Raw genomic sequence first — 17,070 nt, forward strand, 5'->3', positions numbered from 1 at the left:
ATGTACCACAATGTTCATTGAGCTCTATTTACAGTAGCCAGGACATGGAAGCAACCTAAGTGTCCATCAACAGATAAATGGATAAAGAAGATGTGGCACATATATACAATGGAATATTACTCAGCCATAAAAAGAAATGATATTGAGTTATTTGGAGTGAGGTGGATGGACCTAGAGTCTGTCATACAGAGTGAAATAAGTCAGAAATAGAAAAACACATACCGTATGCTAACACATATATATAGAATCTAAAAAAAAAAGGTTCTGAAGAACCTAGGGGCAGGACAGGAATAAAGACGCAGACGTAGAGAATGGACATGCGGAGGGGGAAGGGTAAGCTGGGACGAAGTGAGAGAGTGGCATGGACTTATATATACTACCAAATGTCAAATAGATAGCTAGTGGGAAGCACAGCTGCATAGCACAGGCAGATAAGCTCGGTGCTTTGTGACCACCTAGAGATGTGGGATAAGGAGGGTGGGAGGGAGACGCAAGAGGGAGGAGATCTGAGGATATATGTATATGTATAGCTGATTCACTTTGTTATAAAGCAGAAACTAACACACCATTGTAAAGAAATTATACTCCAATAAAGATGTTAAACAAAAAAAAAAGAAAAATGGGATATGAACTTTAACAAGAGATAAACCATCCTTAATGATGGTTTTATTCAGCTGATTTTGCAGAGTTTTAGGAGTTTTAGAGAAAATATACCACATTCTCTTCCTTATTTCTGTAGACTCACTTCTCTAATCAGTTACTAGTAAACATTTAGATTAGGATGTTTTGCCATACAGCCAAATGTTACAGGTATTTCCCAACGCTATGCTAACTTCTGAGTAGATTTAGGGGACAGATAGGAAAACAGAACAGAATTAAAGAGGATGTACTTTAGAGATTAAGATCTTCACTCTTCAAGTCAGATGATCTCAGTCTGAAGCCGACTTTCACCATCTATTGTGTGACCTAGGTAAGTTGCTTCCTTCCCCCTAAGCTTGATTCCTCTTCTATGAACTAGAGATGATAATAATAGTACCAACTCATAGGAGCGTTACGTGGATTAAAATTGATAATCTGTTAAACCACTTAGCATAGAGCCTGGCACGTAGTAAATGCTCAATCAGTGTCACCTATTATTAAATCTATCATAATTCTATTTTCACGCCAATAATATACTTAAATAAATCCCAAATAATGGGAACTTATTTTAGGTTTAAGGTAGGTTCTATGTAGATTTCAAAATTATATGGCCTTTTAAACATTCAGAAATTTCTCTCTTGTGACCTAAGTCTCTTAGTGATTACTCCCAAAACTAATTATTTTGAGTATTCTCCTTAGTAAAGCTATAAGAAAACTATAGTTGTGGACTAGTAGTAATTCTCTTCTTCATCATACGTCTTTCTGATGACCACAATACGGGTTTCTATTAAGTTCACTAGACATTCCTTTTAAGTAGTAAAATAATAAGTTGCAGAACTATTTGCTCATAATTTGGCCAGTACTATATATAAAGGAAACTCAAACTACCTTTAGTTTCATAATATGATCTTGTAGTACTTATTATATTAGCATTTGCAAATGCTATTATTATATGTTGCTGTAATATTTTTCTCCAAGTAGTTTATAACCCCTTGAATACTGGTACTAGGTTTTATACTTCTGTGTCTCTAGAGCCTACCCAGCATATAATGTGCATTTATTAAGTGTGTGTGTGTCTGTGTGATGCTGTTAGTCTGAATTCTTATCTTCATCTACACAATGGGCCACTGTTGTTTTGTTTTCCTTCCTTAGAGCCCTTCCTTCCCCACTGCTTTTTTCTGGTGTGGTCTGCAGTCAAGGGCTACACTTCTTCCACCACAAGGCTGGGCACAGGACTCAAGTTGGCCACTCAGAGTCCACTATCTGGGGAATTGATATGGACATTGGTGGAGAGAAAGCCCTTCCCATCAGATCACCAACTGTGAGTATTATGTAAGACAGGAGAGTCTAAGGACCTTGCTTCCATCAGATGTAGCATGAAGTCAATACAGAAGAAAGCAAGGCTGAAAGAAGGAGAGAATGTCATCAGCTATTCAAACAATGAATGTAGCTGTGGCCCAAAGCAGACCTGCCCCTGCACTTTTCGGTTATGTGACCCTATAAGCTGACTCTCCTCCTTTCATTTTTTGCTTAAAGTGATTTCACTCAGGCTTCTATGACTTGCATTCTGTTACAGCACTGACTGATAGAGCCTTATGTGACTGGCCAATAAAGATTTGAAACCCACAATGCCATCTTCTTAAACCTTCTGACATTCTTATGCCTATCTAGGGAGAGTGATCTGGTACAAAATTTCTAAGAGCTGAATGTGACAACAAAATGATACATTTTATCCTAAAGCTTAGCATAACATCTGAACTAGAACTAGCCTCAGAAATAATGAAATCATATGAGAGTACAAAAGTTTGGTTTACTTTTCTTTAAAAGGGGGCAGATATAGCCAAGAATTTGATCCTTTACTGAGAACTGCAATCGCATGGTGAAAGCAGATCTTTGCTCTTCACCCACACATTTCTTCCAATTCATTGTTTTCTCTCCATCACTCCACTGGAATTTGGTAGTAATTATCCAACCAAGGCCCCACTTCCCCAAAGTGGACCCTACTACACATTTGCCTGTACCAGCTGGATTGTAGTTAAGGAAAAAAACCCCCACATCCTCTGAGAGTTATTTTCTACTTCCTTCAATGAATAGAGAAGGTCAGATGGAATATGACATAAAGAGCTGTTGCATGCAGATGTTTGGCCTCTCAGACCAGCCACTAAAAGGAATCTTTGGACCTAAAACAACAGCAAGAATGAGAACCTTGCCTGAGGGAAGAGTTTGGAAGGCAAGCATTTGCCTTGGGAATTTTTTACCCACAGATTTACTCTTGCTTAATTCTCTCCAGCACCTTTGGTGGTCCATTTCTGAATCTTTTAAGATTCTTAGGTGCTGTGTCTTACGTTAGGCTCTAGTAATACAAATACCTCATGCTTCATTCGTCCATTGGTATTCACAGTTTCCCAAGTATGCCCCACTCCAGATTCTAACTCACAATCTCAGAAAATTCTCAAGTTTCAAAACTCATCTAAGAGTTTATATTTCCCAATCACCACCCCAACCTCCCAATATAGGCAATGTTTCCTCTCCCAGCACTCTCTGCTCTCTGAGTTTACCTATAGTGTAATACTTCACACTGCATTACAATGCCCATGTACTGAACTTGTCTGTCTCCCTCACTTCTTGAAGGCAGAGAATTTGCCTTTTAATATGAATTCCCGGAACCTAACACTGTACATACTAGCTCTCAATAAATGCTTGCTGAGTGAATAAAAAAATACACAGACGCATGAATGAATGAACAGATGAATGGATAGCAACATGGTCCCTGCTCAATAAGCTCAGTCTAGCTGGGGAGGCAAACAACGAACCGGCTAATTAATAATTAGCCAAAGTACAATAGAGATAAGATCCAAATGGTGAGAGAGCATAACATGAGCAGAGATGAATTGTTTCTTTCATTTATGCCTTTTTTTTTTCTTGATGTCTGCTCTACTGTTTGTGCTCAGAGGAGTGTTTAAAAATCATTATTCAATGATTGATGAACAAAACCCTGATATCTTTTGAAAAAAAGAATTACCATACAAGTCCATCAAGGGAATAAAACATATTAGAACATTAGATAAAGAAAATACTGTAGGCTGGCTGCCTACAGCAAATATGTTGAGAATATCTTGACAAGGAGGATTTCCACGTAGTCCTAACAAAGGGAATAGTAAAGTTTCTGAGTCACTACAAAATTATTTCTAGAGACTAGGGGGCAAGTGATACTATATGTTGTGAATATGGGGAGTCCAGAGATAGCTACAATCAGGAAACTTCACAAACACTAAATGAGAAAATAGTTATAGGCTCGCTCTGCTTTCAAGTGCTTAAAAAAATTTCCAGGGGCTTCCCTGGTGGTGCAGTGGTTGAGAATCTGCCTGCCAATGCAGGGGACACGGGTTCGAGTCCTGGTCTGGGAGGATCCCACATGCCGCGGAGCAACTAGGCCCGTGAGCCACAACTACTGAGCCTGCGCGTCTGGAGCCTGTGCTCCCAACAAGAGAGGCCGCGATAGTGAGAGGCCCGCGCACCGCGATGAAGAGTGGCCCCCACTTACCACAACTAGAGGAAGCCCTCGCACAGAAACGAAGACACAACACAGCCATTAATTAATTAATTAATTAATTAATTAATTTAAAAAAAAAAAACAAAAAAACTCCCATGTTCCTCCCCTGGATATTGTTATAAAAAAATTAAAAAAAAAAAATTTCCAGAGGCTACGTTTGCAGGAGGAATGTCTCAGTATTTGATCTCCACCTTGTTTGGTTTCACATGTTGACAACTGGAAGGTTTGCTGCTAAGAGCTAAAGGGGGCCTAAAAAGAAGATAGAGCGAGCCTACAGATCCCCTTCTTTCTAGTTTCCGGTCTCAATCTTTTTCCAGTCCCTCATCATTTCTGGCCAGAACCATAGCTACTTAAGTGTTCTGTCTCCAGAGTCTCCTTCCTCTCACTGTATCTTTTACATTGTTAAAAAAAGTGATCCTTTATAAAACAAGATTCAGTTCTAATCTTCCAGCACCTTCAAGAGGCCTTTTGCCTGCTCCCCCAAGTGGGGTAGTTCAGAGACTGTGGGGAGGGGCACTCCATGATGATTTGGGTGAAGTATAAGAAACTGTAGGAAAACTATGGGGCTTTGTTGTGGGCCTCAGTGGTAAGTAATAGTTTTAAACATTTTTTAAAATGTTAAAACAGGGCTTCCCTGGTGGTGCAGTGGTTGAGAATCTGCCTGCCAATGCAGGGGACACGGGTTCGAGCCCTAGTCTGGGAAGATCCCACATGCCGCGGAGCAACTAGGCCCGTGAGCCACAACTACTGAGCCTGCGCGTCTGGAGCCTGTGCTCCCAACAAGAGAGGCCGCGATAGTGAGAGGCCCGCGCACCGCGATGAAGAGTGGCCCCCACTTACCACAACTAGAGGAAGCCCTCGCACAGAAACGAAGACACAACACAGCCATTAATTAATTAATTAATTAATTAATTAATTTAAAAAAAAAAAACAAAAAAACTCCCATGTTCCTCCCCTGGATATTGTTATAAAAAAATTAAAAAAAAAAAATTTCCAGAGGCTACGTTTGCAGGAGGAATGTCTCAGTATTTGATCTCCACCTTGTTTGGTTTCACATGTTGACAACTGGAAGGTTTGCTGCTAAGAGCTAAAGGGGGCCTAAAAAGAAGATAGAGCGAGCCTACAGATCCCCTTCTTTCTAGTTTCCGGTCTCAATCTTTTTCCAGTCCCTCATCATTTCTGGCCAGAACCATAGCTACTTAAGTGTTCTGTCTCCAGAGTCTCCTTCCTCTCACTGTATCTTTTACATTGTTAAAAAAAGTGATCCTTTATAAAACAAGATTCAGTTCTAATCTTCCAGCACCTTCAAGAGGCCTTTTGCCTGCTCCCCCAAGTGGGGTAGTTCAGAGACTGTGGGGAGGGGCACTCCATGATGATTTGGGTGAAGTATAAGAAACTGTAGGAAAACTATGGGGCTTTGTTGTGGGCCTCAGTGGTAAGTAATAGTTTTAAACATTTTTTAAAATGTTAAAACAGGGCTTCCCTGGTGGTGCAGTGGTTGAGAATCTGCCTGCCAATGCAGGGGACACGGGTTCGAGCCCTGGTCTGGGAAGATCCCACATGCCGCGGAGCAACTAGGCCCGTGAGCCACAACTACTGAGCCTGCGCGTCTGGAGCCTGTGCTCCCAACAAGAGAGGCCGCGATAGTGAGAGGCCCGCGCACTGCGATGAAGAGGGGCCCCCGCTCGCCGCAACTAGAGAAAGTCCTTGCACAGAAACGAAGACCCAACACAGCCAAAAATAAAAAATAAATAAATAGATAAATAAATAAAAAATAAAAAAAAAATGTTAAAACAAGTATTGTAATGTTATGGAGCTAAATATGAAAGTCAGAGGGATTTTAAAGAGAAAGCATGAGACCTTAAAAGAATGCTCACCTTTTGATGGCAGCTGTTGCATTTTACTCAAACCCCCAAGGCACTTGAGGAGAAAGGTATTGAAGAACCATCTAGAGGGGAAAGTTCCAGCAGCTCCCCAATCTGTAACAAGCCCCTGCCCAGCCTAGCAACTCCCTGGCTCAAGAACCTACTTGTTGTGAGAAGGCACTTGGACTTTTGTGCCTCTACAACTTTGTTCTTGTTGTTTTCTCTGCCTGGGATTCTCACCCCTTCCCTTGTCTGCTTGGTCAACTTCTCTTGCCGCCCTTCTTTCAGTAAACGTTTCATAAACTCTACTCTGCCAGGTGTTTTACTAGGTCGTGGCAGGGTGTGGATAAAAGGATCCTGCAGCAATAGTGAGGAGGGTCAGGGGAAGTCATACAAGAACATTAATAAACAGAATAATGGTTGATGTTGCTTGCCATGTACATAGTGCCTTGATGAACACTTTCCACACATCATTCTATTTAATTCTTATATCAACACTGAGAAATAAGTCTTGTCATCACTAAAACTTGCCTCAATGTCACAATAAATGACTTAGCCAGAATTAAAGCACAAGTGCATGAGACTCTGAGTTATGCTTTCAAACATCACTCACTACCCAGTTTGATAAATAACCTTCTGGATCCGTCTTAAATGTCCCATCTCATCTGTTTTTCTTCTCTGAAAATTCCTCCCTTAAAGTATCATTACTTTCCCTCGACCTGTGTTCCTGTATTCTTTAACACCATGATTTCATTAGGGCTATTTGTATAAATGTTTCCTCTCACCAGGCTCAGAAATTCCCAGTACAGGTGCCACCTCTAATCCATGTGTACATTCATCTCCTCCTGGCACAGTGGACCTGCTGAATGTGGCAGGATAAGGTAGGCCCTGTAGTGAACCAAGCTCATGAAAACTCTGCAAAGATCAAACTTGGCTGCCCACAGGCCTTAGGTATGTTTGGTTTAGCCTATAAAAGCATTTTGAATTAGTTTGTCAACTTTTAGAAATAAAGAGTTTATCTTAAATTCTGGATTTCTAGATTCTTTTTAAAATTGGAAGACTTGAAAACATTGGTCAAGCATTCTTGCATGACCACAGTTAGCTGAGGGGCAGCTAGCTGCTCAGGAGGGACTCTGGGCTCTGTAAGTCCCTGTAGCCCCTACCATACCTGCTGTGCTACCGTGACTACTTTACTCACTTATGCTACTGGCAGGACCCTGACCCTAATATCTGCAACCAGTCTACTGTGCAATTTCTAAAATCTCTTACTTTCTATATATCCATATGATGATTATGGTCTACAAATAATATAATTTTTGAGTTAATTGCAAGTAAAATTCAAAGCTATCAAAACGGTGTCAGTACAACGCAAATAACAGTAGACTATTCATTGACCACTGTTAGGCCCCGTTTACTAAGTATAAGTTAAGAAAAACAAAATGCCAAGGGTAGAAAGCCTCATTACTACATAAATATCAAAATATATATTTGAGTATGGCAGGTATAATCTCTCATCTCAAATAAATAGAGACGACTCAGGTCTATTTACAACTGACTCATGGTCTTTACATAGCTATTTTAGCTCCCATTTAAGACATTATTTACAAACTGCTATAGTGTTGTTTGTAGTGTTTACAATTACAAAAAACTTTATTAATGTAAAATCTTAAATGCTTGGGATAGAGATTGGGGTCAAGTTTATCTTTATATTGTGACTGTTTATAAAAAGATTTGCTAAGCAAATTGACTAGGTTAAATTGTTTGTAAAAAAACAAAAACTGTTTACTTGGCACAAATTTTAGACTCATGAATTCCCAACGATGTAAGTGCATTGTAAGTAAAAGCTGGGTACTGCTTAGGTTGGTATTTTGATATAATAAATGCAAATCATTTTTCTCTATTCTTTAAAACAGGACTCTTGCTAGATAGTACATTTTTACCCTAGTTCAACTTGCAATATTTTTTAAAAAAACAATAAAATATCGTTCCTGTGAAATGTATTGTTTCACTCTAACTTTTCATGAACTCAGACAGTTCTTTTCCCCAATTCCACTGACTTATACCTGACTCTACTTCGTAATGTAAGTGCAAAAAGAGGGCCACAGTTAAGAGTAAATCCCAATTAGTTGCCTAAACCTTCCATAGACACACCCATTATATTAAAAAAAAAACATGCTTTAATAATGCAAGAGTTGGCAGCAAAACAATAAATGCCCAAACATGATGAATAGCTGGTTAACCACTTCTGCAACAAAAGGAACAAGAAAACCAAGCCAGCCCATTTTTGCTTAGTCTTGTAATAGATAAAATCATAGTCTGTAGTTTTATTTATCTATTACATTAGAGGGTCACCCAACATCTGAGATAAATTGGAGTGCAAATAAATGGCTTACCTCTCTTAATAGTCATTCATAGGAAAAGGAATGAGTTTTATGGTGCAGAAAATAACTTTAAAAACAATTAAAATTGATAGTAAAATCGTGTCCTACCTGGGTAACTTTCTCTGTCACATTGTGTGTTCGATCTTTAACTTTGGGTGCAATAATGGTTTTATCTGAAGAAGGAGGGGATGTATTCTTTTTTTCAGTTTTGACATCTGAAAAATTCAGAGTGAGCTGTGGAATCTTGTTAATGGTGCTGTATTTGTTGAGGTTTGAATCCGACGTGGATCCCAGGAGGCTTGACTTGATATGATTAAAAGGCCCTAAAAAATTGGAAAGTATTTGTAAAAGCAATATCAGGAAAAATTAAGAAAGAGATGGTCTTGAATGACCTGTTAGTAATCCATGACCATTGTGACCCTGATTCAGATGTGACTAAATGCAGCTGGCTGATACCTGTTCACCATCTGCCATATGGACCGGCATGTGAGTATCCAAGGATAAGATGGTGCCCTAGGTGTGCACCCAGAGAGCAGATGACAGCTTTAGCTGTTAACTGGCTTCTTTAATTAAAGGCTGGAATAAAAGAATGAACTCTACTCCCTATTATTGGCTAAATTCTACTTTCAAAGTTTCTCAAGAATTTCTTTTTTTATAATTTAAGAATTATTCAAGGAAGGACTTTTATAATTTAGGAATTATTCAAGGAAGGTTACAATCATGTTGGCCATGAAACTTCTGAATAGCTGTCTAGCCTGCTCCAATTCGTATTACTCCCTTCTCTGTGCCATAACAAGTGACAAGCCAGTTGCGTTCTTCATATGCTTCTATTACCTGTATGAGATGTTTCCCAGAGATTCTAAAAGAGTTAAGTCCAGACAGGAATTTCAGGTAACATTGAGAAGGACAAATGTCATTTGTGTGTATGGGTGTGTGTGTGTGTGTGTGTATGTGTGTGTGTGTGTGTGTGTGTGTGTGTGTGTGTGTGTGTGTTGTGTGGACTGTATTGAAAAATTTGGCTCCTATGTGGGATTTTTAAATCTTTCTTTTCTTTTTTTCCCTTTTATTTAGATTTAAGGCTGACCACTTTTTGAGGGAAAAAAAAACATAGCAGAAGAATGCTTTGCCAAACATAACTTAAAATTGAAGTGACTGTAGTTGGGTAAATAAGACTTGTCTGGGGTTGGTAGCACCTGGTTACATCTTTTTTTTTTTTTTTAACCATGCTATACATTAGATACCCAGATCTTATTCCTGGAAATTTGGACTCTTTGACCAATGCTAGTCACTTCTCACATTCTTTTCTTACGAAGACAATCTGGCACTGTGCCAAGACCCTGGGCCCCTTAGTTGCGGTTAAGTACACTGACCAGCTACATCTTCTTTTGAGATGAAGCTATTGTCTGTTGCTTATAGAGAGTCAAGAAATGCTCCAAAGAGTTTCTTATACAATTGGTAATATTACTTATACCATTATGTAGCTCTTAAAAATTAGCATGAGGAAGACTTTTATACAAATCCTGAGCCCACGAGTGCTATACAGCCATTAACTTTCTGCCTGGAGAGTGCTTGAAACATGCAAACTGCATGAATGAACTTGCTAGTCAGCACATTTTGCCTTATGCTATTTTTATCCCCTGTTCAGAATGAAACTAACACATTTTGGAGATCAAAATGTGCTTTATGCACCAAGTGAGGTATAAACCCTTGAAAATTAAATTTATAGACTGTGTATTTTGGACCACAACCGTCAATCAACTCAGATCAAATATAATCCAAGAAAAAAAATATGCCCATCATTTAGTTCATATTCACCCTGGAGGAAAATCACACTATATTCGTTTATAAAAGTTTATACTGATATTTGGTTATTATAAAATATGGAAATGATTTTAAGAGATTTTTTATCTATGTAGGAAACCCTGTGTTCCTTGAGGTGAATTTCTGTTCATTCTCGGAGTTTTATCTATGATGACGGCCAAGTCTATCCATGTAAAAAATGTCACTAAGTTCTCTGGGCATTTATTTCCCAGTATGTTCTCATTTGAATATAGATTCTCACTCTCTTTTCTATTTATATGACAAGAAGAGAAATAAGAGCCCAAAGCTACCAAATTAATCTAGCTTTCAGATAGGTCTATGAGAAACCCCATTCTTTGTAAAACTCTCCTATACACATCACTAATTTACTTTTGTAACATATCCTAGATAGTGTTTCCTTTCTTGTATCATTCTATGGCTACATTCCCAGCCTATATCTTAATATTTAAATTTGTAAAATATTCTAGGACTTCAGATTTCTTAGATATTGTCTTTTTCCCAACTCTAATGTCATATTTTCACTGCTTAGGTGACTTTACTGCACACAGGGATATTTACATGAGACTATATAACACCGAGCTCAGGTATATAGTTAAATTGTATTTCAAACCCTTAAGCACACTTTTCAATCCTCTTTCTCTATTATCCTTCTATATATTGGACTTTTGTAGCAGATGGCCTACAGAGTTGTTAAAAAATTGTGTAAAAATATGGATTATCTGTGATGTTAACACAGAAAGGCAGTGTTATATGTACTTTGCTTGTCCTTGTGACCACTTCAAATAAACTCCACTGAATTGGCTGCACTGATAAGCAAGTAATCTCAACTGTAACAGTACCTCACCCTAGAGGCATCTGTGGGGGAATTTTTGTTTGTTACAGTGATGGGAGGTGTCTATTCTCTCACCATGAAAAATTGACCCGGATGTCCCAACGGGCATTCATGTAGGTGAAAAGCCTATTTATAATGATCTGAGACTTGAACTTGTTTCACATATTTTAATATACACTGAAACTTTCAGAGCCACAGGTGCCATATAGAATAAAGATTTTTACTTTTTTTTGTTCATAACTTTACCAAAAGTTGTTCACCATTTTGGAAAACCAAATCACTTGGAGCTACACTACTTGTGTTATTTGAGTTGCCAATACAAAATTTCGGACTTCAGGTTACAGTCTGTGTTTGTAGCTGTCACATGCAAACATGTAAATGAAGATATCTGAGTCTTCTTAAAACAATGTTGGAACCAAATATTATTAAATTTGCAGACAATTATAGGAATCACACCTAAAATCATTAATAAAATTTCTGCTAAAATACTTTATATTATTGATCTCCTATATATGTAAAATGATGTATGATACAACAAAAAAAAAGCCTATATTAGTGTTTAGGTAAAAAATAAACACCTGGAATGATTTAAGAACTCCCTATAGATCTGCCACAATGTCTCCATAATGTCTTTTTTATTGAAGTATAGTCAGTTTACAATATTAGATTAGTTTCAGGTATGCAACATAGTGATGCAATATTTTTATAAATTATACTCCACACTACAAAATAATGGCTCTATTTCCCTTTGCTGTACAATATATCCTTGTTGCTTATTTATTTTATACAGAGTAGTTTGTATCGCTTAATCCCATACCCCTATCGTGCCCCTTCCCCCTTTCCTTCTGCCCACTGGTAACCACTAGTTTGTTCTTTATGTCTGTGTTCTCCATAATGTCTTGATTGCCATTTCTTCTTCTAATCCATCTTCTAGTTCCCATTGCTTATGAAGGCATATGGTCTGCAAGGTCTTTTTTAAGTATTGGAGGATAAATATACATCCTGATGTTTAGTGGGATTTCTTTCTCCTGTGCAATGCATTACTATTGCATTGCATGTTATCCCATAGGGAATCATTTTGACATTACACTTAAAACCAAGGGCCAGTTCATTTTTGAGGATATCACACTGTCTCACTTTCTCCCCAGTTGATTTTGGTTTTATTCATAATTTAATTTTGATTATTTACTATTTTAAAAATTTATATATAAATAAGTCCAATCTGTCATTATTTATTCCAATAGTGGTTTTTACTTTGTTATCCCTCAGTACTCCTGCTCTATCATTTTAGCCAGTACTTATATGGACTGTTTTATCATGTCTTTAATGTTCTTAAAACAAAATTTTTTTCTTATTTCTGACTATCACATTATGCCTTGTAGTTATATTTGAACATTAACATATTGAGAGAAATATTTTATTATAAACTGCTTTCCTTTTAACTCCTCCTTTAAATTAAAGTTAAGGAATAATGTTGATCTTTTAGAAATAGGTTAAATCATCTCTGAACGTCATTTCAGGATAGTAAAACGAGTATAACAGAAAGTTGAAATGAGGGGACATTAGTCTGATAGGGCTGAGAAACCACTGGCCAATACACACCACACTAAGATTTGGCCTCAGAATATTACTTTATTGCAATCTGTGTTTTAGCTTCTTTTACTAGTGGAAAACCTTTCTAAACTGTTACTCTATTCTGGTTTTTTTTTAATGTTAAATCTAGACATTTAAAGAATTCAGCAGAACTTAAAATACTGCTCAAAATAATTCATGCATGCTTAGATAAGGCATTCAAAATCTATTTCATCTTGTATAATAAAAATTATTATGCTATTTTCCACTGATTTTGAAGCAGACGTTTACATGCAGGGGTCTGTTAGTGTCTGCAAGATAATCAGTGTCAGCTTAGGTTTCTCTGAAATCTGTCTAAATTCTAATGACAATAATTTCCTACACTTTAATTAAGAAAGGTATTAGTAATATCCTCATTTTACCAGTTGTAAGCCCAAGGAGACACAATAGGAGGCCAAAATGGAATAAGAATCAAGGACCAGAAATTAGAATGCAGGGTTTCCTACCTCCTAGGTCTATATTCAGAAAGGCCTTGGTTGAGGACTTAAAGGTGAAAGGCAGCCTCCCTGAGTGTGATCATAAACAGATGGCATTTAAAATTCTAATGAAAGAAAGGAGGATAACCTGAAAAACAAAGTAAATGAATTTAAAGAAAATAAATGGGCAGAAATAAAGGGAAATAGTAGATTCAACAGAAAGAATGTAAAGCTCAAAAGTATTTAGGAGGACTTGATATTCTTCAGAGAAACATTTGCAGAATGGATGACCAGATTAAATTTTCTAATATACCAGTAGGAGATGGAAAACAGGTGACCAAGAAGACTAAACCAACAGCTGGGTAAAGCTCTAATATATTACAAGTGTCTGAGTAAATATAAAATAAGCCAGGTTCTAGCTACAAAGAAATATACTGCATTTAAAGATCAAGCTAGAGGCTAAAGCAACATCTAGGAAGAATTTTAGATTAAAGGTATTTAAAATTTTTATAAGGTTATTTCAATTTATCATGAGTTACAAATGCTAAAGGAGAATATATTCTCCTTAAATTTCCAGCTATATGCTGGAAATAGAGCTAAGGACATCTGATAAATTTAAAAAAATAATAATGCCATTAAAAAAAAAAAAAAGATTATTGCTCTTGAGAGCCAAATGGGACAGGAGGGAAAGAAACCAAAAAGATTAAGGTTGTTTTCAAATCATCAGGTCTTTATACAATATTTCTTACAGCATGAGTTTATTTGGCTAAAGTTTAATAAAACCTAAATTGCTGAAGTGGCTTAACATTAAAGAAAATGCAAATGCAGTGTTCATTAATTGGATTTTATAAAAGATCACTGTCAATAAGCATAAGGTAACCAGTTTAACATTAAAAAATATATAAGAATTAGTCACCAAATTACTTGTAATCAATATCCATATTGTTTGTTTCAGCGCATAACATATACTTTATAGAAGAAAACTGTCACGATTGAAAATCAATTTGCAAATTCTTATAAGATCACAAATACTTGATATGGCCAATGCAGCATATGAGATTCAAGTTGTATCAGATCTGTTGATTTCCTTTGTGTGTCTGATAGGTTTTGTGGCTAGAGAGGAGGTGAAAGCTATAACAAATCTTGAGGGTAGTTTTGTTTCTGACTCATATGCCAGATTCATAGACAAGTTGGAAACTGAACATATCATTGTCAGTGGGATACAGAGTTACTTGGGATAATGAAGAGGTGGATGCAATAGAAGGGTAAAATTATTTTAACGACTTACTTACTAAAAAGGGTAAGTGGGGTTAATTTTTAGGGTGACTTGGAAGGCAGAATAAACAGAAAAATCACTAGGATTAAGTTTGCCTCCCACATGTTAGAGAAATTGTTTAAAAAACGATGCACACACTCACACACACATATAAATAGCATATGCAATTTATTTGAATTAACTTTTTCACTCTTTGATAATGGGTTACAATTTTGGATCTCTGAAGTCTTATTTTAAAGAGTCAGAGTGCTAAGGGAACTATTAAAGGAAAACAAAATTGATCTTAAGAAAGGAGGTAAAATGGAAATTATTCCATTTTAGCAGAAGAGCTTGAGTACCAATTTGCTGTTTTTACACTGTGATGTTACATCAAGAATAGAAGTAACCGGCTAGTATCTGTCCACTCAGGATAGATGAAGGGGAAAAAAATTACATTTCAGCAAGAAGGATTTGAGTTAGCTCTTTGTATAATAGGCAGTAAAATAGATTTTCCAAGAAAGTTAAAGAATGGGATCCTCTAAAGATAAAGATGCTTCTACCACCTGTGCAAGAGATTTAGCCAATACTCTTGCCTGAGGGGAATAAACTACGGTAGATGATCTTGAAGACCTTCCAAGCGCATTTCTAAATCATTTATTTTATTTTGTTAAAGAAATTATTTTTGGTTGAGTTAGATATTGAAAAAACTGTAATTATGTATTTGCATACAAAGAAGTGTAGAAATTTGTTTTTTATTTTTAAAAATTTTTATTTAAATGTGGTTTAGTAACAAGGTCACAAAAATTTAAAAAGCACACTAATGCATTGTTCTATATCTAATTAGCATATTAATTGCTCTGTGAAAATCTCAAAGAGCCAGACACTTAAATATATTTTAAATAGTTTTCAAAATCAGAGCCTGAACACATAATAAGGACATTGGAGGGCGCATTTACATTAAATTGCACATGTTTTATCTAATTTAGGAGTTTAACTTTATAAATATTAATATGTGAAAACTTTCTACAATGGGTTAGAATTTCCTAATCCCAAATTCTGACTTTTATGATTCATTTTTATTCAAGGACTATTGCTATTAAAAAGTGGAAGATTATGCCCATCGACAGACGAATGGATAGAAAAGATGTAGTATATATGTACAATGGAATATATTACTCAGCCAAAAAAGGAACAAAATTGGGTCATTTGTAGAGATGTGGATGGACCTAGAGGCTGTCAAACAGAGTGAAATAAGTCAGAAAGAGAAAAACAAATATCGTATACTAACACATTTATGTGGTATCTAGAAAAATGGTACAGACGAACTGGTTTGCAAGGCAGAAATAGAGACACAGATGTAGAGAACAAACGTATGGACACCAAGGGGGGAAAGTGGCGGGGGGCAGGTGGTGGTGGTGGGATGAGTTGGGAGATTGGGATTGACATATATACACTAATATGTATAAAACAGATAACTAATAAGAACCTGCTGTATAAAAGTAAATAAATAAAATTCAAAAAAGAAAAAGAAAAAAATGGAGGATTGAGGAAAAAAGGGTTGGAGATTAAATGGATTAGTTTATAAGAAAAAAATAAAATTAATGTAGTTTGAATGACAACTATGTGAACTACTAATTTGGAAAATTAGCAAGCTCAATTTTCTATTTATTGAGAAAAATTAGATTTATTTCTCACTGCATTTAAAGATCACTGGAAAATTAATGTCTAATAATTTATTGCTAATTGTTAAATGCTAAAGCCAGTCATATTTCACACAGACCAGTTGTCAAGAGCTGTCTGTATTCTGTTTCTTGAGGTTAGGTTCTGAATTATATCAATTCAAATCACTACCCACAGCTGACACTAATTTGCTCCCTTTTAGAAATCTAAGTGGACAGGCCAAGGATAGAATAATCACGTATACGAAATTCCATGCTGCAGTTGGAGGTCCCCTGCATAGACCCTTTTTGAAGTGCTTACAAAATAAAAGTTAGGATGGGGAGAAGCTGCCACGATTTCTCTTATTTTCAAATTACCCTGCGCTGCTCACCAGAAAAGATCTTTAGCTTCTAGTACTCTTAATTCATAATCATCACCAGCTCTGAATTAGTTAGGGAAGCACTTGAGAAATCACTATACAAAACTTCACAGTGATCGGAGTAGCAGTGACATACGGAAGAGGCCAAAACAGTGAATTCTAAGTAATGATGGTTACTGGTGGAGACGTGTCCATGCAACACACATGCACAAATGAGTCATTGTCATCGTATGCACACCGACAGCAGCATGCATAGCCTATGTTAAAGGACTAAGCTCCAAAAGTTTTCAACTGGATGAGAATAATATGATTGTTATATTTTGTGATTATTTTCATCTACTATAATAGAGTAGAAAAACTGAAGTGAATTTCCAGTTTTTAGTCAAATCCAGATTTATCCAGAGGTATTGCCCAGTTAAACATTACCCTACAGTAGCTGTAGGTCATGCTAGTGATTTCAGACTTATATAGGACACAATTAAAATGATTGAAATGTAATATAGAAAAATAGAAAATGACTCTCATGCATATACAGTTTACTACTACAGTAAGCTTAAAACCATACCCCCTGCCATCCAGGAACGTGAAACTAGTTTTAAGGAAACAAAAGAGGAACAAGTGAAGTGATGCTGTCATGT

At 36.6% G+C, this 17,070-nt stretch overlaps 1 protein-coding gene across 1 annotated transcript in view; it reads right to left on the bottom strand.

Annotated features, from left to right (window-relative positions):
• The window catches only part of KCNH7 (potassium voltage-gated channel subfamily H member 7), a 449,505-nt gene that overhangs the window by 110,017 nt on the left and 322,418 nt on the right, over positions 1-17,070 (bottom strand). Inside the window, exon 5 of the mRNA XM_082465231.1 lies at positions 8,547-8,761. Within this exon, the coding sequence (XP_082321357.1) occupies positions 8,547-8,761 (215 nt within the window). The remainder of the gene's footprint in view (positions 1-8,546; positions 8,762-17,070) is intronic.

Source organism: Balaenoptera physalus (genome assembly GCF_965194825.1).
Source record: "Balaenoptera physalus genome assembly, chromosome: 6".
Taxonomy (NCBI): Eukaryota; Metazoa; Chordata; class Mammalia; order Artiodactyla; family Balaenopteridae; genus Balaenoptera; species Balaenoptera physalus.